The sequence below is a fragment of the Rhopilema esculentum genome, chromosome 11 (genome assembly GCF_057945365.1).
Source record: "Rhopilema esculentum isolate cy_ngs chromosome 11, ASM5794536v1, whole genome shotgun sequence".
Taxonomy (NCBI): domain Eukaryota; kingdom Metazoa; phylum Cnidaria; class Scyphozoa; order Rhizostomeae; family Rhizostomatidae; genus Rhopilema; species Rhopilema esculentum.
In genome coordinates, this window is record NC_142825.1 from 9469648 (window position 1) to 9494848 (window position 25201).

Genomic DNA, 25201 nt, shown 5'->3' on the forward strand with positions numbered 1-25201 from the left:
CAACTTGTTGCAGAGCTTGTTTTCATCACTATCAACAAAACTCTTTCGAGTGATATTTGGCCTTTAAATGCAAATTGTTTTCAGTCAAATTTATTATCATACAAGAAAGGGCTGTCTCAGCAAATATCTCTAACATCTTTAAATGCTGGAAATTGCATTTAGATGTTTTTTCTGCCAGCATTTTACTCATTTTACTCATTTCCTGTCAGCATTGTAACAAAATTAACTATTGGTTATCAACTATTGGAGATTTCCTGTGACAAGATGATTATGGAGAAAGCACTGTGTACACATCAGGCCCTAGAAAACATGACGGTCCCACCGTCTTATACTGCCAAGAAGACAGATAAAACAATGGAATTTGAAGTATCATCCCCCAACAATACTTTTTAATTATTACTTTAAGCAATCCATTTTGAAGGTGCTGTTTGAATGAAGGATAAGCACTTCGTAGATGTTGTTGCCCATCGTATAAACAAGTTTAAAGGCAATCTGTCTCGTTGTGGATTGGTTAACGAGAACAATAGCTGAAACAATAGCCTAAACACAATTCCAGCGCTCCGCCATATTTTTTACAATGCGATAAATTAAAGGGGACTGGAAACAATAAAAATCCCTTTGTTCTTATAATCAATCAACGTCGTGACAGATTGCCTTTAAAGAGTTGCTTAATGTAAGTGGTACAGATCTTGACATAAGACGATGTCTTTCAAGGTTGAGCCTCATAATCTAGAAGTAGAGACTGGTCGTTTTGTTGCACATCATGTTTCCACAGAAAAAAGACATTCATTTTGCTGCTTATCGACAGGTTCACAGTTTCCAGGTGATGAATTTAATGCATTGATGGTATGCTCGGAGTTTGACCAATATGTTCGCTATCAACTACTACTCTTTGACCACTACCTCTTGAAGGCACTATGCTCCGACGCATTTCACTGGCCATTTCCCATTGGTTGGAATACACAATGAACTTATTGTTACTTATCCAATCGGTAGTGAAAGGCTGATTCGCATTGTTTTCTCGAACATACACGCGCTCCAGAGCCTATTGTTAACACTGAACGGTTGACTGACAGGACATACACGTTTTTAATATAAGATAGAATTCAACAAAACTCAAGAAATAAATACCAGCAAAAATTGAAAAATAAAAAAATAGCAACAGAACGACAGAACTACTGTAGGTACAAGTGAACTCAAACTTCAGGACCTAATGCAAAACAGTTAACTATTTTAAATCATTTGTTTTGGGTATTGTGTGAAGATGACGCAAGATGTTTAAGTTGGTTGCCACATTCACAGCGATATGGTTTTGAGGCGAGTATATTTGATAAAAACACAATATCAACGCCTAAACATTTCAAGCCCAATATGCTATCATCTTGTTACTTTGTTGAATATTTATATTTTCTGCTGTAAATGATACGCTTACTGATTATGTAATATACACATACACGCCATCTAGGCCAAGAAAACTACAACATCTCAGGATACCCGTCACATTTCTGTCAACATATCCCCCTTCGTTCAAATGCTGTACTTAGAAGAAACTGTATATTTTTTCCTCGGTGTAAAAGACTTTGTGTCAACCAGCCAGTCAATTTGAAGGACTCCAAGAAATTTCTGTCTTCTTGCCTTTAGCGAGTGTCTTATGAAGAGAATTAGTGTACGTCAAAAAGTACGTTGGACGGAAAAAAACGTGTCACAAATTTTTGTAAGGAAAATATATTCACACAGGAATGCCATAAAAAAGAAATTAAAGCCAACATCCATGCATTCTTTTGCATACATTGCATTCATAATTTTCAACTTCTTGAACTTTCTTTCAAGCAATTTTCTTTTCATAATGCTAATCATTATAGTTAGCTTCCTTTTCGTTGTCACACCAGATTTGTGATCCTTCTCTTGTGGCAAAGCTTAGGTACTGAAGATATTTCCTCGCGTGTAATTAGAGAAGAATAGAAGCAAGTGTCCAAAGTCACAGGTCAGCCTCGTTACAGGAAACAATACCTACACGTGATAAGATCGTACAAAGGACAAAGGCCAAGGACACTATGTCATATAAGGTAGTAACGTAAACACATATAGGCGTATATACAACTTATGTTAGCGGATAAAGGTCATAGTGTAGAGACGAAAACTCCCTGGTGTAGGTCAGTGGCGTGTTGGGAAGCAACTCATTGATATGTCATAGCAAGAAAGCGGACAGTCGATATTGTGGAACAAAAATTAGCCTGCGCGCAGACTCGTTTGGCTTTCTCAGAGATGAGTTTAGTTGAATGGAAAATTTAGGGTTTAGATTTTCCAATCAACAAATTTGGTCTCTGGAAAAACCAGTCAAGTCTGCGTGCAGGCTAACAAAAATATGCTAACAAGATTAGTGCTAGATAAATGTAAAGCAACTTAACGACTTGTTGAAGAAGCTTTTAACGACTGCACAAGGGTAAGATATGGCCAATAAAAGATTTGAAGTTGGCTAGCGGATTACTGTTTTCAAGATAAAATGAGAAAAAGTCATATCTTAGTTTATCTTGCTGTTATTTTGGCTCTGTTCATAAAGTTCATGGAGACCAAATTATAGTGATGGTGTAATGATACAAGAGCCTACGCCTCATGCTGCCATATTTCTTAATACCTTTGACAATTTTGTGTATTTAGAGGTATTTTAATAATGCTCTTTTGGGTTGTGGGATAAGAACTAAAAAATCATAAAGATAGATTCTTGTGACGTCATCCCTTGAGAATTCTCTTAAAGGCGATTGGCAGATACTCTGCTGTCAATCAAAAACTGGCCAATCAATGAGCGTGATTATTGATTGACTGAAGGCTTGATAATATCAAGAGACAAATCACTCCAAAAAGATGTCTCACACCTTTTGTGAAAATCCTATTGTCTTATGAATATCTCCAGAAATCCTTTCGTTCTAGAGAACATTTCGTACGTTATTTGCAAGAGTGCCCCTCAAAAAATATCACCAGAATTCTTATAATCTACTTGCAATCATTTCCTTGCTCATTATTTGTTGTCCTATATTTATGTAATTAGTATTGCGGTGAGGAATTTTAATATGAAATACTATATAGAAGTAGTAAGATAATAGATTCCGGAAACGATGAAGTGAGAAATTTATTTAGCAAAGCAATTAGTGAAACGATGCTTGACAAGAATGAAATACATTTGTCATTTGATGAAATACTTTTTGATGCAATACGCCGGTAAACTGTTGTGATTGTAGGAGCCCGTTAGCTTGTGATGGAAATTTTTACTCCAGTGATCGCATGCAGTTTTGCACTGAAAAGAAACGGAAATGCTTTGAGTTTCTTTTTAATTTAGAGCACAAACGCTATACTTAACATCCAGCGCGTTAAATAGTAATAGGTTGTTGTTGGAGTCGAACCTCCTATTGTTTTGGGCTATCATCCTTTCCCTTTGCCTGAACCTATGAGAAAGCGCATCATGAGGGCAGGCGCATGGATAAACTTTTTCAATTTTTTTTTGCTCAAGACAACCTGAAAAACTTTAGTTTACATTCAAAACACAATGTCAGGTACTTTTGGTCCTGTTCTAGCTCATTAAATAAAAAAATCTGTCAGCCAGGACCTGCAAAAGGCTTAGAAAATTGTGAAAGATTTTAAGAAAAAATTTCTGGCTCAAAACAACGTAAAAGGCGTTAGTTTACATTTAAATATCAATGTGCTTCACAACATTTTATCAAAACTATATCATAACTTATATCATAGTTGCATATTTACAACAGAATTTCATTGTTACCCTTCTGATGACACCCTTTTCTCTAAATTTTCGTTATCTTTTTATTCAAGACTGGCTTAATTTCTATAGAAGCAACTGCGCATATGATGTACAATTTTGGAAGTCTTCTGACGGAACTTTTGACAAATGCTGGTTTGTCTCCCCAACAAGTAAGAAAACCAAATTAGCTTGATTTAGTTGGAAAACAAATTAGCCTGTTTCAAGGAAAAACGGTTTCTGTGTTGCGGTATCATGAATTAGACCCGCAAGCAGCCTCTGTTAAGCTAATTAAATTATCAAATAGTACTTTGATGGTATTTAAAATGCTTCTTGGTGAAATTAAAGAACATTGCTAGAAGCCATACCTAACAAAGAAAGACTTTTATAAAACAAACTGCTTTTATCACGGATGCACAGCTAGTCTCACAAACGACTAAGAATATTTTTATCGAAATTAGTCACCATATCCTCTTAATTAAACGCAAACCTTGGACTAAAACGATATCAAACATTGACAACAGCAAGCTGTGCTATATAAATTATAACAGTTAATAACATGCAAAAATGGTACCTACAATTTCTATGAATAATACGTAATCATTTTATAAATTATGTACATTTCTTAGATTGCCTCTACCTTTGATTGCGCTAATATTCTAGTGTCTCTGTAATGATAAGGCGCTGTAACTTCACTTTCTATAGTTTCTGAATTTGATGATGTAATCTGAAAGCTTCTAATAGAATAGTTCTTAATGTGGGAAATAAAGAATCCATCTGGAGCTACTGCAGCGAAAGCAAACGCTCTTTCACTATAAAATCAATGAAATTTGGCCTTGGCTCCTGTTTCATGAGCCAATTAATCTCGGGTTTGCCATTTTGTTAAGATGAAACGGTGCTTGAAGGGTCACCGATAGAATGATGCAAAGTGAGACCCCGCTTTTGCTTCTGCATTCATTTGCAAACAATAGTTTTGTCAAGAAAGTAATATGATAAGTAGTTCATAAGCAAACAACTAGTAGGATAAGATAATGTTGTGATCAGTCAGGATGCAGAATGTATGAATACATTTATCATGAACTGTTGGGAAAAATAAGGAAAACAACAGAAGCGCTGGAATGTCAAAGAGTGTTACAAAAAGAGATGGAAATAAAAAGGTGGATGGTATGGTTTTGTGTAAAAACAAAACAGAAAAAACATGATGTGCAAGGCCTGTCAGCCTAAACGACATGGTCCAAAACTAGTATTTCGCATAATCTTTGGCACAGTTCAGTATTATTCGCATAGTCTGTTATATAATCGAAAAACAATTTTATTTTATTTTATTGAAGAAATTGCTAAAGACTAATAACTTGAACAAAACTGCACTTCCCATTGAATGATTTGATGCAAAGTAAACCAGTGGAAGTTATTTAAGTACATTTATTAAAATTTAGTAAACATATCATAAAGAGATTTTCTGTTAAATATCTTTCACACTTTTAGGGAGTGAAGATTTGTTACCATAAGATCCAGCAGCTGTGGATTTCGAATCTTTGTTATGAGAAATAAAACACAGCCCCTGAGAGATTTGCATCTATATTTGGAATTAAGTGGTAGAATCTTGAGAAAATGAGCGATATCTTTTGTTGATATTAAGTTGAAGGGATGTTTGCATGTGGTACAGTTAGCTTTGCAGGGACGTTTTCCATGGATTTTGATCTCACACAGTATAGTCAGGCATAGTGATTACAGCGTTGTTCTAGGTGCAACTATTGCTCCAACTCCAACCTCCACCCTCACTGTTCTCCTCATGGAGCGTTTTTGACATGTTTTAATGAATTGGCTGCATACCATTGTAAAATCTTTTGAAAAAACAGATACCGGTACTATCGATAGAAGAGTATAAATACACTAAGATACAGAAACTAAGCTAAATACACTGAGTTGTCATTTTTTAGAAAAAGAGCAGGAGAAATATGGTCCACCATGCAGCCACGAAGACCTGAAATTTGAAGATGCACTTACAATGCCTTTTTAAGAAACAAAAACTGTTCTACAAGGGCTGTACCAAATTGAGAGCTAGGGAGAATGTCCTCGAATTTCCCAGAAAAATAGCTTGTTTTTATGGAAAACCAAAATCTCTCGAGCGTATGATCTCTACAATTTGAAGTTCTACTCGATGGTCACCGATCTAACCACTTCAAGAGCATTTCAATTCGGGTTTACATGTAGCAATGAATAGGAGTGCCGTCCTAAAAAGTTAGGAAGGGGGCTGTGCTGCAGGAAATGTCTTAAAACCGCACCCAAGACCACACCCACGGCCACACCTTGAATTCTTACATTTCTGTTCAAGATTATCTGTTTTGTGCCTGAAAACAGTTAAACAAATCATCGACTTTTAAAGGTTAATAAAAATTGTTCTTGCGTGGAGAATCAGCAGCACAATAAAGGGTTAATTTGCCCAACAAAACATCTACTGGCTTTTGAAGGGGGAAGGGAGGCTGAGTACTCCTAGAACCTCTCTTAATTTTAATAAGGGGGTTTACACCAACACTAGATGCTAGCAGGTTTCGCTCTTGTGTTTCAACTTGAATCAGTTTCAGACTGCGTCATACAGATTTTGCAAGTTTGTAACCTTTATGGAAAGGCGGGGGCTTTAGATCAATGCTTCTTATAGTTTTATCAAAATAGAGCTAGGTTTTCTGTTTTTGTGACTGCAGCTAGCAACTTTTTGCTTAATTTTTTTGTTCTCTTCTTTTGACTACTGGGTACCAGAGCCACAGAAATTCGCGTAAATAGAATGCCAAACAGAGAAGCGGAGGAGCGTCTAGCTGAGAAGAAGGAAAGACGCTTCTCCACTTCTCCGCTTCTCCGCTTTTACAATCCTACCTTCTATTTCCGCTCTCGAATTTATGTGGCTCTGGTACACAGGATACCTTCTGACCTACTTAGAATAAGCCCTTTAAACTCTTACTCTTACTTTTAAATAAACAGTTGGTCATTAATTTTTTTAGGTAGAAGTTCACTGTGAACTCATTTCCTTATAGAATCCGCCCCCTGTAAATTCGCGATGAATTTTTCCTATTTTCCGTAATATCATGTATCAACCTTCATTAATTGTCGAAAATTACGCCATATCTATGTCATTCTTTGCTACAACGATTCTAGTTCTGGTCGTGTAACAGTCACGGCAAAAAAGTTCAGTGTAAAAATGTGGAAGCAAGGCGTGTTTTATGCGTAGAGCCAGAAACGCAAGCGGAAAATCCTTGAAATTGAAAGTTTGAAATGCTAAATATTTTTAGGCTTGTATCTAGTTTTTTCGTGTACTTTTTATTTGTTGTTGTGTATTGTTGATAATAAGCATATGAAAATTGTTGAAAATTGCTAACAGGATAAAAAACCAAGGGTAACAAACCATTGTTTCATTGCATCTCCGTGATTCTTTTTGGCCAGAGTTTCTTCCGACGTTTCTACAGAAGGAAATTTGAAATAAAATCATGCAAAAGGTTGAATTTATAGTTGTTCTTAGTTTCAGAGCTTCATTTTTAAGGCAATGCAATCCAGGAAAGGCAAAGACCCTGGAAGCGGAGACAAGGGGGCTTCAAATCCTAAATAGATGCATCATCCGTCGCTATTATTTGGCAGCATGATGAAAACATATGGGCCCAATGGCTATGTACGGAGAAGATGTCTGGTACGTAATATGAGCTCAGTAAAGAGCGGCAGCAAGAAAGGATTGGGCTTTTCTATGAAGATGTTCATAAAGAAAAATTATCAGAATATAGGGTCTCGGTGAGAAATTACTCTCTCTGAGATTGTCATTGAGGGTGCCGGGGCGGCGCCAAGAAATTCAAAGTGAGGGGGGGGGGGTTCGAATTGATAGCATTATTAGACTAAAGAACCATCTTTGAAAAATGCACTAAAATGTTTCGCGATATTTTATGCCTATTTTTTTATGACCACAAAGCCATCGAATTTCTTTGAAAGAACAACATTAGTATCCTCTTGACTTCTAAGGCGCACAATAAAACCTTTCCACGGGCCGTATTTAATACACATAATCTTATCGTCGTCACAGCCATCAAGAGAACCACTTGATGTGCATGTTTTCTTTGTTTGACATAAGAGACTCAAGAGGGGGTCTTAATAGAGAGGGGGGCTTATTAAAAATTTTAGCATGGTAATAGGGCTTGATGGAGAGAGGGCTTAATCGAGTGGTGGGGGGGGGGGGGGGGGGGGACTTATTAGAGCTTTTACGGCATGCCGATTTACAGCTATTTGCAATGATCCATGATCATTTGAGCCAATTCATGATGACCTTCGCAGATTAAAGGCAATCTGTCACGATGTTGACTGCTTCGGATAATCCGGTTAACCTCGTGTCATACACGTCGAGGAGATTTTTGGATTGCATCAATGAATCACGGGTCGCCTAGGTTTTGGGAACGCTCTCCTAAAAATATGACATCTAGCAAAACACGGTACCGGATTCTTCATGGAGATTTTTTCAGCGGTATCAAAGAGCTTTGTCAATAATTGAAAATTTTATCGAATAGAAAACCTTAATTCCCACAATAGGCTTTTCTTCCATTGTACGGGTGCACAATAACTAGATTGTGTGCTACAGCTTCCTTTGAAACAGTGCCAACTTCTCTTTTGGCACGGCCAAAATAAAAATTTGCAAAATTAACTTGCTGATGACGTTGAGTCAACATCATTTCGTAGCCGTGAGCAATAGAAAGCTGGACACTAATTAGAGGAAAATGGGAATTCTTCGCGTAGCATTCTGTTACGGAAATCGCGGAGAACGGTTACTTACTTACTTACTAACTTACTTACTTACTTACTTACTTACTTACTTACTTACTTACTTACTTACTTACTTACTTACTTACTTACTTACTTACTTACTTACTTACTTACTTACTTACTTACTTACTTACTTACTTACTAAACTAAATAATTGTTGATAGTAATAATGAGGACATTTTGACTCTTTCGATGAAAAAGAGTGTTCTTCAAACATATCGGAAAAATTAGACAGGGAAGGGGTTGGTTATTTCCGACCTCAGAGTACAAGCATGAAAAAAGCAAATATATTTTATGCTACATGGCCCCTTGTAAACCAGCATTTCTGTATGGGCTACCGTGCTTAAATTTTTGAAAATGAAATGAAATGAAATGCAAGGAAAATTTACGTACCTTGTGGATTTTCCTTGATGTCAGTAAATGGTTCAATCTTGTCTTCTTTGTATTCAGTTGCCTCAAACGTTTGATTACGGACTTTTTGTTTGCATTTTTGATCCTTTGTCACGTAATTTGGTCGATTTTTGTAGCTACAGAAGTTCCACTCTGGGTATCTTGACTTAAGTGCTTGGAATTGAAGTTTGTACATTTTTCTTGGGATGAATGAAATATACTTAACCATTTTGCCGTGAAAAACAATGGAATTTCTGTCTCTAGAATCATATGATAGCTTTTTTAACTTTACCAACGCAATAAAACCTTTCAAAAGACTAACTTAGATAGCTTGTTCAACTATAGCTTCGGAAAAGACTGTTACTGTAGTTGCTCGATTATAAGCCCCCCTTGTTTATAAGCCCCCTTGTTTATAATCCCCCCTTGTTTACAAGGCACTTTCGATAATAAGTCGCATTAAATAGGGTTCTAAAAAAATGTTAGCTGTCCTCGATTAAAAGCCGCACCCACAACATCATGCAGAGATACTTGGTTTGAAAAGACGGATGCAAATACTGATAGAAACTTGATTGTGTATTTAAACCAAATAACAGACGTTAGAACTCAGAAGTTCAACCAACAGCAATATGCTTAGAAGTATTTCTTCCTACTCTTCCGCATTATCACCCTTAGCTTCAGGTAGCCGGAAAGCTTTCCAGGACCTGGATAAAATGTTAGCCGCCTTGATTATCAACCGCAACAAAATGTGCCAAAAAATATCAATAACCGCATCTTATAACGGAATAAATACGGTACTTCAATGCAGAATTTTCGTAGTCAAGTTGCTTTGCTATCTGTTAAGATTATTCATTTAGTTCGATGGTACAATTTTGTTTCGCCAGAGTTTCTTCGTTTACCTTAGAAATTTTTAACAAGAGGGGCCACGCTTTCGATATATCTTGAATCATACTTAAGAGAAATAAAAAACATTAGATTGATTAAGTTAGCTAAATGGCTAGTTCTGCGGGTTGATTAGTTGTTAAACTCAATGAAAAGCTGTGAATTTGGTTGGATCCACTTTGTTGTGATGTATTTTCACTACATTTCAATATTCTTTATATTTCAAGTTATTAAAGTTTCTAAATTTTTGCATCATATATCATAGATTTGAAACTTAATGATAGTTAGGTGTAATGGGTTGCCTTGTCCTGGTTTATAGCTGTAAAGATTCAAGAACATACTGCAATGATTTGATGGCAAAAAATCGGTGCTCAAGTGGCAATATAAGTGAATAATATTGCACATTTGAAGGTATTTTATGTTGTTCATCCAGGTTATATGGTCAGAACTCCAAAAATTATTAAAATTGGCTTTTATGACGTAAATGAATTTCTCTTCCTACCTGTATGCTGCTTTTTGTGCAATGGGCAGCATTGTCCATTGTTTCCCTAGTATTTTGCTTATTGTACGATTGTCCAAGTCTGGATATGCCCTAGAATGTACAGATGAATGTCTCGCTAGAATAGAGTTCTTAAGTGTGACGTCATCAAGAACCTATTTTTAGAATTTTTGAATTTTAACCACATAGCGTAAAAGATCACCATGAATTACTTTCAAATACGCAAAATTGGCCAGATATGTCTAAAATCGGTTGAGATATGGCTAATGAAAGATTTGAAGTTTGCTAACGAACCACTGTTATTTGGCTCTGTTCATAAAGTTATGAACAGAGACCAAAATACAGAGGTTTCATGGAGAATGAGCCAATACATATGTGGCCATATCTTTGCCATTTCATAATACACTTGACAGATTTTGCACATTTAGAGGTATTTCATGATGCTCTTTTAGGTTATGAGATCCAAATTGAAACATTCTAAAAAATAGATTTTTGTGACGTCATCGCTGTAGAACTCTATAGAATATTGCTTTGAATCTCTCTAAGTAGCAAGCGAATAACCACCACTCAAAACAATACCAATGAAAGCATAAACGGAAGCTACTGTCATGTTTTAACTCAGAGACGGTACATTCAACAATGAGTTCAATTGCTAATGATGGTTTATGATTTGTATCAAGATTTTATTAATACATTAACACTCGTAAGTCGTAAAAGAAACTTACAGCGAAATTGTAGACCTATAGTCTTTGCTAAATAGAATGAATGGATTCATTGGCCTTTTTAAATAGGCAATTTCGTCAGCTGCATTGGTGACTGTGCCTCCATTTGTTGCTGTTAAATCAAACCCATCTGAAGAAGGGTATTTTTGAGGCAATTCTTTATTGCATTTGTTGCAATAGTCATTGCAATAACCGCAGGATTTCTTTTCATTGTGAGTAATTAGTTTCTGCTGCAAGCCGTAAGTCTTATTATTCGGACGCGAATCCATGTTTCCTTGAAGTACTTGCGAAAATCTGTGATTATGCCCAGATTTAGCTATGCTTGTATCGATGCATGAAAATGTTTGGGTACTTATGCTGTAGTCGCTTTTGCCCTCCCTTTGAAGCTCGATTTGGTTGACGGCACTTGTTGTTTGACACTTCGGCAAAGAATTAGTATTTTCAGCAGAAATTTCGCTTCGAGAAGATGGGCCAGTTAGCGTGTTTATCGACTCACTAAGCAAAGATTTCCTTGCAAGACTTTCTTCGAGGCTGTCCTCCGCCAAAGAGTCTGAAAAAAGCATATGCAGATCAAAAGGGTTTGGTGAATGAAAGCTAACCAATTTTTACGGTTAATGAACAAGCAAATACTACCAAAGCCTGACAATATGTTACTTGAGGAATGAAGTATAATGGTAAGATTCATTCCTCAAGTAGATTTAATGATATTTTTAGTCTACTTGATGGCAACGACGGGGATAAAATCTTAATTTTTTCATGGAAGATATGTTGGCGCCAAAATCGCAACAAGGAAGCTTGCTCCTGTGCCATAATTGCATAGTTGCCTCTTTACGAGTCAAAATTTTGGAAATATCATGTATGGTCAGGCACGTCAGAGCCGGGGGGAGGGGGGCTGAGGAGGGGCTATTTCCCCTAACTTGTTTGTTGATCTTTGATACCCAGGTAGAGGCATCAAATATGATGGGGGATCATGAAAGTATGCCAATTTGTCTTGGAGCGGAGAAATTATTCAACATGCCTCACGCTGTTGTTTTTGCTGATTGCTTTTCTCGACTCAAAAATAAGATTACATTGGTCGGTATACCGGGAAAATTCGTAAACTTTTATAATTTCACCGCAAAGAAACCTTATTTTGAATTACACGTGCGATTAACTGATAAGTTAAAACCAAAATATATTTTAGGATGTACTGTGGATTCGTGAAAGCTTCTAAACTGCGAAGTAGATACATGATAGTTCAGATATGCCTTCGCAGTAGTTCGAATGCCTTACGGATTTAAAAGAATGTCTTGGGAAAGTCTACACCTTAATGAACGATCGTCAAAAATGTTTACCATGCCGCACCCTGAATCTTCATAGATTTTTTTAAAAAAAGAGAAAAATTTTGGTAAGTTGTCGCCTACAATGCCGGAAAATTCGTAAACGCTTTGAAATGTTCTTTTTAAATTGTTTATATTTTCTCCCTTGCTCAATAAGCATAGCATAGAACATCTTAAGCTTGACGGTGTAGCAATTTTCAGAATGAAAACAGCCCGATATTCTAAAGGATTCAAAAATCTGATTAAAACTTGGTCCATGAAAAAAAATGTACGTGTTATATTTGCACTAAATCAACTGCCTCAAAAAGTCCTTGAAATTGCTTCATGTTAGTATGATTTGATGTTTTTCCACAATTATTACAACTAACATTAAATAAAATCATATAATACAATAAGTCGCTATGACGATGGTTTCATTTATGTCATCACCAAAACACGCAGTCGTCAGCAAAAGAAATTATTTGACGCGTTATTGAAATGCTCTCAAAAAATGTAATTGATTAAAAGATCAAATGAAATGCATGAAATGAAAATGGCAATAGGCAAGCGGCACTGATTGATCAACCTCAACAGTCATGTGCTCGTGTTTCTGAATGGTCTATTTCGATCCACAACTGGGTATATATATTTCCTAGCGTAGAGTTTTCGATCTATGTTCTGACGTTCTAAACTCTGAAAAGTGTCAGACGAAAAGCTTTAGTTCACTAAATGTTTGCTTTTTTCAAAGCCATTTTCAAGTTTTGTACTACCAAAAGATTATATGAAATGAAAAATGAAATAAAAAATAAAACTAGATAAATGTGAAGTCTCCTTGACAGTGTAAAACGGCAACCTATGGTTAGGTACAATACACCCTCGCCTACACGCAAAATGCGTGGACCAGTGGTTGCAACAGGCATATCCCATCACCTCGGAGAAAGGCTATAGCCCCCCACCCCCTCCCCGCAAAGAATTTATCAATAAATTACTAGTCAAGCTACTTTATTCGGTTTACCCCCCCCCCCTCCACTTTTTTAGCCTCCCCCACTTTTCTTAACCCTTCGCAGTGCCTGATGTCATTTACCCAATGATATGCACAGCTCTGTTTACACGGCAATGCATACCACTTAACGAAATGATCTTCAGTGATCTCAATTTAAAAAGTTGAACGATTTGCTGTGATTAACCATAAAACAACTCACAGGTTCCTGTGCGATTGAAACTACTTTGAGCGTTTGAGGCAATTGACCCCTGTGTAGAACAAAGAGACAGCTTGTGCTTCATGATTTTGATATCTTCTTCCAAGGTTTCTATGTACTCTGCAGCTTTTTGAAGGATGGTCTGTCTTAAAGGCCGAGAGGCTTTGCAAACTTCGTAAGGAAGAATTTGAATCAATGTCTTGAGCTTTTCTTGTATTGCTCGTTCACGTATCCTTCAAATGACAAAAATCATTCAATAACTTATTATACTCTGTGTTAGAATTCGACAAATGCTTAGATGCATCATAGCAATGCTGAAATATGTTCATGCCTCTAGGGGGGCATGAGCCGGTATTTTGCACTGGCTGCTCAAGTGTATAAACTATTGTTTGAATAAATACTTCACTGTCCTTCTACTTCATATGGAAATCAAAAGTCCGTTCAATTCCTTTCTACTTTAGAAAATATTCGGCATCAGCATTTGAAATATTACTCTTCGTTGAAAATAAGCATTGGAATTACCTTTTTCATCTTACAATGATTCTCAATCGTCAGATTAATTAAAAGAAATCAAAAGATTGGAGGGATGTTACACCCCCTACAACCCTCCTCCCCATATTCACATGCTTGGTCAAAAATGTATTATTTGAAATAAATTTGGTCCAATCCTTAATAAGACAATAATGAAACAATGGCTTTTCAGTGCAGCTCCAAATCACATAATCGTGGTTCAAAGACTTGTCTAACTTTGAAGTACAATTTTGCCGTACTAACCTGTCTGTTGATCTTTGTACCTTTCCTAGTCTCTTGATTTTCTTTGCTGTCTCTGTTCTGCTTCTTCCCTTCTGAAAAACTGACCATTTTAAGATTTCTCCTGTTTTCCGTGCTTGATATATCTTTGGATTGCAGCTCATGCTATTATTTCCTTGTTCCAGTTGTGGGGCAACTTGAAAGAAAATGGAAGCATAACTAACTCATGTTTGCTAGATTGGTAAGGCAACCATTCCAATATGAAAGTCTGTTTACTTTTGCCTAGCAAAGCGCCTTTCTAATTCCAACAAAAGCTTTTTTTTAGAAATGCTAAATCTTGGAGTTGAAATAGTCCAGACCATGAATAGTAAAACAAATGCAGGATATATATGATTGGCTATGTGACAAATTAATCTTGAGGCTTGCTTGCTCTCACTGTAAAATTAAAGCTCTGTAAAACTCTTCAAGTCTGGTCATGTGTCTCAAAATCTTTGTCTAGGATTTTGGAGAAAAAAAAACTATCAAGATACAAATTCCATCTAAGCCAATTCATACCAACCTGCAATTGCATATGGGTTTACGTATTTGAAGACGGCTGGTGACTCGCAAGATACTGAAGAAGCGTTGGACGACGCAAATGTCATATCAAATGGAATCGGTTGTATCTGTGTGTTTGTGTGATCAACGTAAGGATGCGGCAGTGCTGATTTGCACGTAGCCATTGAGGCTTGCATTTGCTGATGCAATTGGTTCAAAGAGCATGGTGTTTTCTGCAATTGTGCGAAATCATGCAACTTTTACAAAGTTAGTACTAAAGGATATGAGAGTAAAGCAATTTCTTGCCAAGGGTTGATTAAGATTTTTAAATTACTAAAACCAATCTAGAGTATAATCATCAAGATAACTAAATTCATCTAAGTTCGAAAGGACACCATTGAACCGAAAGGAAGACTGCACCAAGTCATCGTGAGCAGTTAATTATTTTTTAGATATGAGGATTTCACGCTTTTAAGCTGCATTTGAATATTGTTAATTGATAAAAATAGTACCTGTGATAAATTAGATAGTAAGCTAAAATAATGTATAATTTCATGCTATTGCAACATTTTGAGATAAGAAATTTTAAGATTAAGACTTTCAAAATCCGCAAAAAAGCTAGTTTACCTGAAGACTACTCATATCACTGGTAGTTGCTCCTTGGGTGCAAGGAAGAATCGGCAAAAGTAGATTTGGAAATGTTCCTGGTTGATGTATAAGGTTTCCTTTTCGGGCTGTCGAATCTTTTTTTATGGTTTCCAAATGGGCTGAGTTGGAAGATAAAAACTTAGCTGATAAAAAGAAAGAAAGCTTTTGCAAGAGCTGGTTCATGTTCCACTCTGCATTCAGAAATTAAAACAGATTGCCTAGTTTGAAACTATAATCGTACCACTAGAAAAATGTCAACGAGGCATTTCGTTGTTCAAAATCATGAAAACTTAATAGATTATATCATTTTACAGCTTCATAGGAGACCTGTTATGAACTGTAATTGGAATTTATGTATCACCAAAAAGGTCTCTTAGGCATATGCAAAATATTTTGTTCTACCTCTTTGGTAGTGATTTTCAGTGCAGCTCAGTTCGGTTTCCATCTCACGTTTTACTGTATTTTGAAATCCTTTGTCTTTAACCATGTTCCACTCCAAACTAGCACTGACCCCATTGAAGCAGCCCATCGGTACAGAAACGTCGCTGGGGAGTTTGTAGCTGTAATGACAGACATTTGATTGCAGCCTCCTTATGCACCTGTTTCGTTCATGTGGCAACTGAAACAAAAAAAATTTAATCAAAGTGTCAGACATTTGTTTTATTCAACATTCATTCTCGTGATTCATCTTCCAGATTACAAAGATAGCATGTTCCAGACTTTCTTCGATGATGAAATAGAAGTTAGAAACCCGGGAAGACGTGTGTCTCTTCAACACTTCTCTTAACTTTATCCATGTCCCTTTTTATGGATATATGTCGTCAATGTACAGTATTAGCTATGTTCATTAAAGTTATTCTTCTCTAAAGAGCATTCTTAATATTTGATTCCAATGGGTCGAATACTTCACCCATTTTACGATATTCACACTTTAGGACTAAAGAAGTACTGTAAACAAAAGATTATTTGACCAGTCAACTTTTTAGCTTCTTTATTTTGTGGTTGGAATCTAGAAACACGAAACTGTGAAAGGAAAATAGTTCTGGGTCGAAATAGACTAATCAAAAGCGCGATTTTGGTCCTTGACCCGACAAAAAGTTTTAGTTATGTTGTAAAATGTTTGTTTTTTTCAAAGCCATTTTAGAACTGAAGGTATTTGCACAGCATGCAGTATCGAAACACGATCTCCATTTGATAGAACAAAAGGTTATTTTTGATTGGTATTTTAAAGTTGTCCTTAAGCAGATTGTCAACATTTGACGAAATAATCAACTGAATGTTGAAATTATGTTTTTTAGAAAATGCTGTTGTAAGAGATCAAATTAAAATTGGCTTGAACAAGAGAGAAATGTCATTTGAAGGCATTTGGAAAACAAGCTAACAGAATAGCTCGTGATCAGAGATGCGATTGATTTAAGTCTATCCTGTTGTAAAATCTTCCTCGTCTCTAGCTTAGAATACTAATCTGAACATTTAAATTGGATGCAAACTTGAGCAGGTTTAAAGGTGGACGCTTTCTATGCCTGTTTACAGGTTGGGCGCTAGTTATTGTGGTCAAGAGGGGACACAGATCCTTAATGCTACGGAGTAGTTGAGTCAACAATTTTTGCCAACAGTTTTAAAAAATTCGCCGACAAATGAACCCTATACGACTAAAAGCTCCTGATTCTAAATTTATTTCAATGGGGGCATCGCACCCTCGTGCCCCCATAGCTAGGGCCCTGTCTGTTTGGTTCAAAAATTTGTACAATACATTACTTTATACGTATTGAAGACCGCCCGTTTAAGAAATTCACATGTGCATTTACAATATCAGGAAACACACATTTCAGCTCACAAACACATTAGACCTTTAAAACTAATATTACCTGGTCTGGTGCAATCTTTTTTCAGTGGTTATTTGATGCTCATGTTTTTCTACAAAATCCACGATAATCAAATCCAATCCAAAAACACTTTAATGGGAAATTTTTAAAATGTGATGAAGCACAATGATTGTAGGGCACCTTGACCTGTGATTAAGCACAATGATTGTAGGGCACCATTTTCATAATTTCTGGCAGACCCTGTTCACAACAATTTAACCCGGATTGACAGTTGATTAGAATAATTCTGCCAACTTTAATCCCGATAACCAATGACAGGTCTTTTTTTTGAAGGGTACTTAACAGCATGATTCTGAAAAGTGGTAAGGGTACGTGATCCACTTCTACCTTCTGATCTCGGAATAGAGATCAAAGTAACTTAAAATTTTTAAAAACTGATGAAAGAGATCATTGAAGAGGGGTATAAAAAAGATAATTTTAAAAATACCCTGGACTTTGTCGCTCGTCTTTTCATGAATATCTGACTTGGATTTACAGCCTTATTAGGTGACCACTGCTGACTTTGAAACCACGAATTATCCACAGGTCTTGTGTCTGCTAATGCAAGGGATGGAAGCTTGATTGCATCTTCGTGGCACCTCGAAGTTAGCTGGAATGATTATACAAAGTTATCTATCTATTCAAGATTTGTTTTCATTGCAAAGCAAAGCTCAACCTAGCCCCATTAAGGCAGTTAAGCTTGTTGTGCCGTGACATCAGTTTGTACCATTGGTAATGACCAATAAAGGTGTTTGCATCAATTTGCGTACAGAAATATAGCAATTACAAGAAAATGCTCTGGAGTGCTTCTACCATTGTTTTACTGTGCATTATATTGCTTACAATACATTCCGTTACTTTATGTGATGTGATGTGATGTGATGTTATGTTAAATTGCATTTTGTTATGTTATATTTTGTTATGTTATACTTTGCTATGTTATCCTTTTCTATGCTTTGTTATCTTATGTTATGCTATGTTTGTTTATGTTATGCTGCACTGCTTTCATCATATTTTGTTACGTTACGTTGCAAAATTTTACATTATGGTATGTTATCTTTTGTTATGATACTTTTTTGTGTTTGGTGATGTAATGTTATGCTATATAAAGCTTCCTTTGCAGCATGATAGCTCAGGCCTGTGATCATATGAAGATATAAAACGAACCATTGGAGGAAATGCTTCGTGAAATGACACCAACGGTTTTTCCCATTCAGGGACAGTGAACATGGATGTTTCGCAAATAAAGCTTGAATCTGTGGATGAAAATAAAACAAATTACTTAGCGACATTGAAAAATCCACAATAAAAAACTAAACGGGCAAAATTTGTAGTAAAAATATTTTTTCATGTATGATGTATTTCCAGCCTAAAGGTTTTGGAACAAAGGAAGATTTTTAAGGTTGGTTTTTGATTGAAAATTCCGTTTTCTTTATCTTCTCTTTACGTTCTCATTGCAACGACTTGCTATCAAGGGAAAGAATTGATATTCAATTGAAAAGGTAGCTTTTTAATTATTGATTGTAATTCAATAATCACTGATTGATCACTTAATTTCAAAATCATTATGAAGGTTGCGATTTTTTATTTACTTTTAAGCTTAAAATCGCGTTCAACTAAAAAGATATCGTAACACATTCACGCATAATTCATTTTAAAGAAGAGCCATTTCTTTGGTTTTCACCACGATGCTAGGACATCTTTGCAAAGATGAGTTGCAAAGTTTCCTAATCGTTCCCTCAATCAAAAAGAACAAATTTATCACCCGATTTTTTATATATTTGATAAAAAAACAACTTATCTGTCTGTGTACATAAAAACATTAATATTTTTAAAATTTGATTCCTGAAAAAGATATATTTTCTTAATTATTGACAATTTTTGTGTTAGCAATCAATAACACTGGTTTACGAAAAGTTGCATACAAATTTTTGTGACAATTAACGGTTGATAAAATCAGACAAGACATTGGTTTATCAATTTTTCATTCAAATACCTTTCAAACTGTTATAAAACCTTTCTTTCAGTTGCAATGAATCATACAAAAAACGCTGTATGAAAAAGTATTGCTAAGCGATTCCCGCCATTGTTTCTCGATACATCCGCGCATCTATATTTTCCTGAAATACTGTTATAAAATTGCGCGGGCCCCAATTTTAACTGGATTTACTTTTCTAGATTTAATTGTTTAAAAAATTTCCTAGTTAAAAGAAATAGAATTTAGTGATTCGTGTTAAGAGTATGATTACTTCATCACTAACATCAAAATGTACAATTTCAAAATTAACATGCTGCTTTTTTTGCTGAAATTCCCTCCTTCCTCATATTTTGCCATGGCAAATTTAGTTTTGCTTTATTTATCAATTAAAGTACCTATTTGAACAAAACGTTCAAAAGTGATGCTTAGAATTGGCGAAATAAAGGTGAAATGCATGAGTTGACATTGCGTAGGCCTAAGAATTGTCTATCAGGTAGTTATTGTTTATCAAACAAACGATAACTGCATTGCGAAAAATACAAAGATGTTAATTGTTTTACTTTCATGATGAAGTTTTCATTGCTTGTAATAAACACAGTAAACACAACTGGGTTCAATAACAATTTTGCATACATAGATAAAATGAAGCTTACCTTTTGCCTGAAGCATTTTGAAATGAAACTAGCTATGTTTCAAAAAACAATTTGCGACGAAACCATTTTAATGGCCATGGAAATTAAAGAAAATGATTGGCCGAATTATATCGCCAACGCGCAGGGTTTCGAAGACCAAAAAAATGGAATAGCTTTTTCGAATTTCTGAAAAATTATGATTTCTGCGATTAGGGGAAATTTAAGTTGAATTTTTCCCCAGAAAGTAGCCGCCACCCTTGATATGATGAAAATACACAATCTTGATATTCTTCCCAGGATTGATTAGAGCGCTGGCAATATTATGGATAGCAATAACGCAGATTATTTTTACGTTAAAATTTAGGCACTGCTTTTTAATGTTTTTAATAAAGATGTATTGCCCGCTATTGGTTAGCTCTAATTAGCGAGTAAGCTAAGCACACAACTTGAAAAGGTTCTCCCTGGTTTTCAGTTTTAACATCGTTCACATCTTGAAATAACCCTATAATTAACTACTTGGCAACTTTATAGTATCGGAAGTTATTTCGTAAATATGTTTGTTTATTTTCGCGCGTCAACCATAAAATCAGCAAAACTTAAAAAAAAATTAATTACGCAAAGATTTCTTAGGTTGGCCACGGCAAAAACGTTTTTTAACAGCAAAATCTGCAATTTCACTTAGAATACATGCAGTGTTTCCAGCTGGAACATTTTTTCCTGAATGATTTGTATGATGGTTTTGGGTGGTTATTTGTCGGTAAATGTTGAAAAGCCGCGAAAGTAAAAGAAAGTTAATGCAAGAAAACGGTAAACAGTTGACATTTTGGTTCATCTGCGATCCCTTCCGGAAGACTTATATATATATATATATATTCATAAGTCATTTGAGCTTGGTTATATCAAAACATTCTAAAGACTTTTAACAAACAAATATCTGTAACAAAAGTAGAAAGAACTTTCATCACTCGTGGTACAATTTACAATTCAAGCATTGACGTCATTGTCATTTTGAAAATACATTTTTGAGCACCTTCTTGTTTATGTCTTCCCTGCAAAATAGGATGATATTAATCCAAGTTCCCCATGTGCTCTTAGAATGAATCCATACATTTTCTGCAGAATAAGGTTTCATATGCTCATATGATCGGGAGTTTAACAGAAGAAAGGGATATATTGCCTAACAGCATTGCTCTGTGAGATACCCCCCGTCAAAGATGTTGGATTCAGTTCGATTACTGATGCAGATGTTCGTTTTTCACCTGATTTATTGCAATGCTGAATTTACTTGTAACACTACAAAGTCTTCGGATATGATTTTTGCTTCAGCCTATCTAAGATAGCGTTTTATAAGAAAGTGAGTAAAAATTAATTATCTGATTGACAATTTTGACCATAAAACTTTAAGTATTGGGCCTTTTTTATTGCAGTAATTCATGCAACTTTCTTGGCTAACATGGTTTATATTCAAATTTTTAGCCTAGTCAAGTAACTAGTCAAGTAAAATGCAAGCAAACTGTAGGAAACAGAGTGTCTGTCAACACGTGAAATCACCCAATGAGACACGTGTAAAATAAAAAAGGCTTCATTAATATAAGGACAATCGCGAACAATGCGAGGTGAATTGATGTTTTCTTTCAGGGGAACGCATGATACTGTTTAAAAATGGTTTATTTCGATGTGTTATGAATTCTCCAAATCTCCTGCACCCTTTCTTGTCAGCATTCTACAGAAAAGAGTAACAATTAGCAAACACCTTTAAAATCCATGTTGCTTACCTCATACTCTTACGAGTAACATGCTCTACTCATTAAGAAATTATTGATTTAGGCCATTCTTCGAACTCATCGAAATTCGGAATCACGGCGCCATTTTTCAAGAATGCTTTGCAAAGTTGACTTTCCAAAGACCTAAAGTGTTTGTCTTCTCCCAAGGCTGTAAACAGCTATCGAAATTTGGCATTCAAAATTACATTACATTTGTATTCAAATGCTGTTTTCTAGAGGAGTAATGTAGAAGAGATGCCAGATTACTCACAATGAGCATGCAATCAAGCGACGAGGGAAGTCAGAGTAGGGTGGATTTGAAGAACTTTTGCGGACAATGGGTATGACTCTCGTGGGAACTTCTTTGTGCATTGTTAGTGAAAATAAGCAGTTAACACTGAAAAGCAAAAATAACAATGAAGAAACTTTTTACACTTCAATCCGGGTACCATGCAGACACCACGGAGAAGCGGGCTTGGAGCCCACTTTTCTTAGACTCCCCAATTTTCTGAGACTCCCCACTTTTCTCAATGCTCCGCGATGTTTATGGGTAGCAGAGGTGGGTAGTGAAGGTCAACGGGGTCTTCTCCTTCAACAATTCCGAAAATGTTCTTAAAACCATAGCTGTGTTGACAGCATGTGTTCCCCTCTTCTAGCAGATACAAACTGCATCGAAACACTCGTTCTTGCGTAAATGAAACTAATCTGCAACACTTAGTACAAGACAAGACAAAAAGTGACCTGGCAAAAGTGCTGCAGGCCTCCAATCTGGTATATGTCCCGCAATCCTCGCGTCCAAGGGTGGTCCATGAGTGGCCCTAATGATCAAAGACCTAAACACACATACAGGGACGGATTTACCAGGGTTTACCCTGGGTACCAGAGCCGCAAAAATAAAGAAATAATATTAAAAAATAATGATATTTTTTAATTTTTGCGGCTCTGGTAACCAGGGGTGTGAGGGGTGCGACACCCCAGGCCCGTAGACGGCTAAACTGGATTGGGGGGCATGGATAGAAATATAGCTTTTTCTTTACCTGCCTTACGAAATACTGTCAGATCAAGCTGCGCTTATAAGATCTTCAAACTCCAATTTCGCAAATTATTGGGGGCATTGCCCCCTGCCCCATTTTGGTAGTCAGTAGTAACAAAATTATTCAAAGATTACTTAATTTATCTTCTTATCATCTTTATCTTAAAGCTAAAAATTGAATTTTAAAAATTGGCTTTTCCATCATTTTCCAGTCATCCGGAGGGTTTGGCACCAAAATCGAACCATTATCTAACACCCCCAACCCTTGCCGCTTAAATCCGTCACTTCATACATAGATGAAAAACGTCACAGTAACAGATTTAAATAAAAGTTCTATATTTCACCAAAGTCTATTTGACTATTCTTACCAAAGAAATTGAAATGAGTGTGACAAATTGTATGACTGATTTGAAAGCGAAGCGAAAAACGGCTTAATTACAATCAAAACTGGAATAAATACATAAATAGATTGATTAACGTTGTTAGCAAAAGTCAAAAATAAAATACAAGCAAATTGTGAATAATCGTCTTATAGTGTACAGTTCTTTGTATATTCAACACGGAATACTATTCGACTAGTAGCGGCAATCCCCACATAAACAGGCCCTAAGAATGGGTAGTGCGACCACTGGTTGACCGTCTCTTTCTCTGCGGCTCTGGTATCAAGGCTAGTGGAGAGGAAGCAAAACCAACTTTATGGGTGGTTTTTCCTTTCCTCTTTCACACGGAAAAAAGTTTCCAATCTTGAGATAAATTGCCATGAATTGCCATTTTCACCGTTTGGAGTTACCCTTTGTACTTAACAATGGGGGCAATTGACGAAGTAATTAGAACATTTTTAAAAAACGTTTTATGATTCTATTGCATAAAAAATAGACATGGTTCTATTTATGAAAGGTATAACGTTACTATAGCCAAGAATAATTCTTTTTTTCGAAATAGCCATTTACGTACCATGACTAAGACCTATAGCAAAAGCAATTTCACTTGACGAACCGTTTGATTAATCAAATTTTAACAAGATGACAAGTTACTCCCCCCCCCTCCGTGTAAAAATATAAACTATTTTTAGATAATTCTCAATCCCAGGGTCAAATAGATAATTCTATGCTGTCATAATCTTCAAACATGGCTTGAAATAAGCTAAATGCTAATAACAAACGAAAGTCAAAGTAGAGAAAGCATAAATCTTCACCTTCCCTATCCTATTTCGGACGACGTAGATCCTAGACAATAGGTTCGCTGGCGTCTGAAACCAATCCCAGCTGACAAAAAGAGTGCATTTGCATTGGGATACTAGAAGGGGGGTCAGAGCGAGCAGGGCACAAGGGGCAGATGCCCAAGACTTTTGAGAAAATGCCCCTTTTCTACCTTATTGCCCTTTCCTTCACAACCTGTTTCCTTCCAACTTTGAAATCCTTTAGAAGTGCCAGGGTACTGATGGTATATCATTTTCCTTACAATATCTCGATCTGAGTCGTGGAAAGCTAAAAATACATGTGAGTATAGAGATCAAGCATAACTTAAACCAGAGAAGCGTCAACATATAATGTTAATAAGTTCAAAGAAAGAATTATCTTGTGAGACATTTGTTTCGGCTTGCGTAGTAAATATGAGGTTTTACAACTATAACCAAAGAAGCCTTGATAGATTCCGAAGATAACGCTGGGAAAATTTAACATTATTTATAAATGTTTTCTAACACAAAGAACAAAGTATACTTTTGTGTTCAATCTAATTACAGGTGGAAAATGTATTTAAGAATACACAGGTTATGTTTACAAATTTAAAATTTAAAAGCAAGAGAATAAGATCGAAAAGCCATGTGTCAGGAGAAGGTCTTAGGGGGTTAAAGCCCCTCGCCATAGTATGTTGGCTCCTCTTTCTGGGAAATTTTGCATTTTGGCGGAACAAAGCAAGGCATGCTATATTTGGATTGAAGTGTATTAAAAACAATTTTAAGCCTCCTGCAGGATTTTTGAGCGGTTTAATGAAAATTTTATTTGCTCAAAGCGGGTTTCATAAAATTTTTATTAGAATTACATCATTTATAGGCGAAGTATTATTTTCATTGCAAGTTTATGGCAGATTGATCATTTGCAGCCGCAGTACCAAAAAATTTACGCTCATTACGGTTGCAACGGCTGTGATCATTTACATGTGAACATAAACTACCCTGTGATTAAAGAAAACCCAATTAATCTACAAAAGTTTACAATTATTTAGAAATCGTCATCATTGTCATCTAAATCTATGTCTTGCCGAATACTGTCAAGAAAGCTCGACTCACGTCGTTGCATTTTCTCTCTTTGTTTGTCATACAATTTCCGTTTTTCCTATCAAGAGATAAACAAATCGTAACATTAATCACTTGATATTATTAATATATACATTAATGCTGAATAGACATTATATAAAATAAATACAAATCAAGTTAACAGGAAATAATTTGAAGAAAAAGATAATAAA

The 25201-nt window shown here is 35.8% G+C and overlaps 2 protein-coding genes across 6 annotated transcripts in view; both read right to left on the reverse strand.

Annotated features, from left to right (window-relative positions):
• Window positions 1-330: 330 nt before the first annotated feature.
• On the reverse strand, window positions 331-22821 carry LOC135694044 (uncharacterized). 4 transcript variants are annotated; one of them, XM_065212689.2, is made up of 13 exons: window positions 21712-22821; window positions 18494-18582; window positions 17775-17936; window positions 15864-16080; window positions 15441-15580; window positions 14836-15046; window positions 14301-14472; window positions 13530-13759; window positions 11033-11579; window positions 10311-10400; window positions 8933-9129; window positions 7146-7200; window positions 331-1648 (listed from the first exon to the last, which is right to left on the reverse strand). In XM_065212689.2, coding segments are annotated over exons 2-13 (2085 nt in total). In that variant the 5' UTR covers window positions 18557-18582; window positions 21712-22821; the 3' UTR covers window positions 331-1647. The 4 variants fall into 4 exon arrangements, with proteins under 4 accessions (XP_065068761.2, XP_088967732.1, XP_065068760.2 ...); XM_089111606.1 differs by lacking the exon at window positions 331-1648 and adding an exon at window positions 2539-3292; XM_065212688.2 differs by lacking the exon at window positions 331-1648 and adding an exon at window positions 4668-5732.
• Window positions 22822-23057: 236 nt separating this feature from the next.
• Window positions 23058-25201, reverse strand: part of LOC135694043 (uncharacterized) — a 29907-nt gene continuing 27763 nt past the window's right edge. For both annotated transcript variants that reach the window (XM_065212687.2, XM_065212685.2), the window contains exon 23: window positions 23058-25068. In XM_065212687.2, the coding sequence (XP_065068759.2) occupies window positions 24955-25068 (114 nt within the window). In that variant the 3' untranslated portion in view covers window positions 23058-24954. The remainder of the gene's footprint in view (window positions 25069-25201) is intronic.

What these genes read in the sequence shown, in the direction of transcription:
- LOC135694044 (XM_065212688.2), bottom strand. Translation starts at nt 18,556, where the DNA reads ATGTTCACTGTCCCTGAATGGGAAAAACCGTTGGTGTCATTTCACGAA. An exon ending in GACGAGCGACAAAGTCCAGG is followed by an intron (nt 16,081 to 17,774) that starts GTATTTTTAAAA and finishes TTTTTGTTTCAG; the next exon opens with TTGCCACATGAACGAAACAG. An exon ending in TATAGGTCTACAATTTCGCT is followed by an intron (nt 10,401 to 11,032) that starts GTAAGTTTCTTT and finishes TGTACATTCTAG; the next exon opens with GGCATATCCAGACTTGGACA.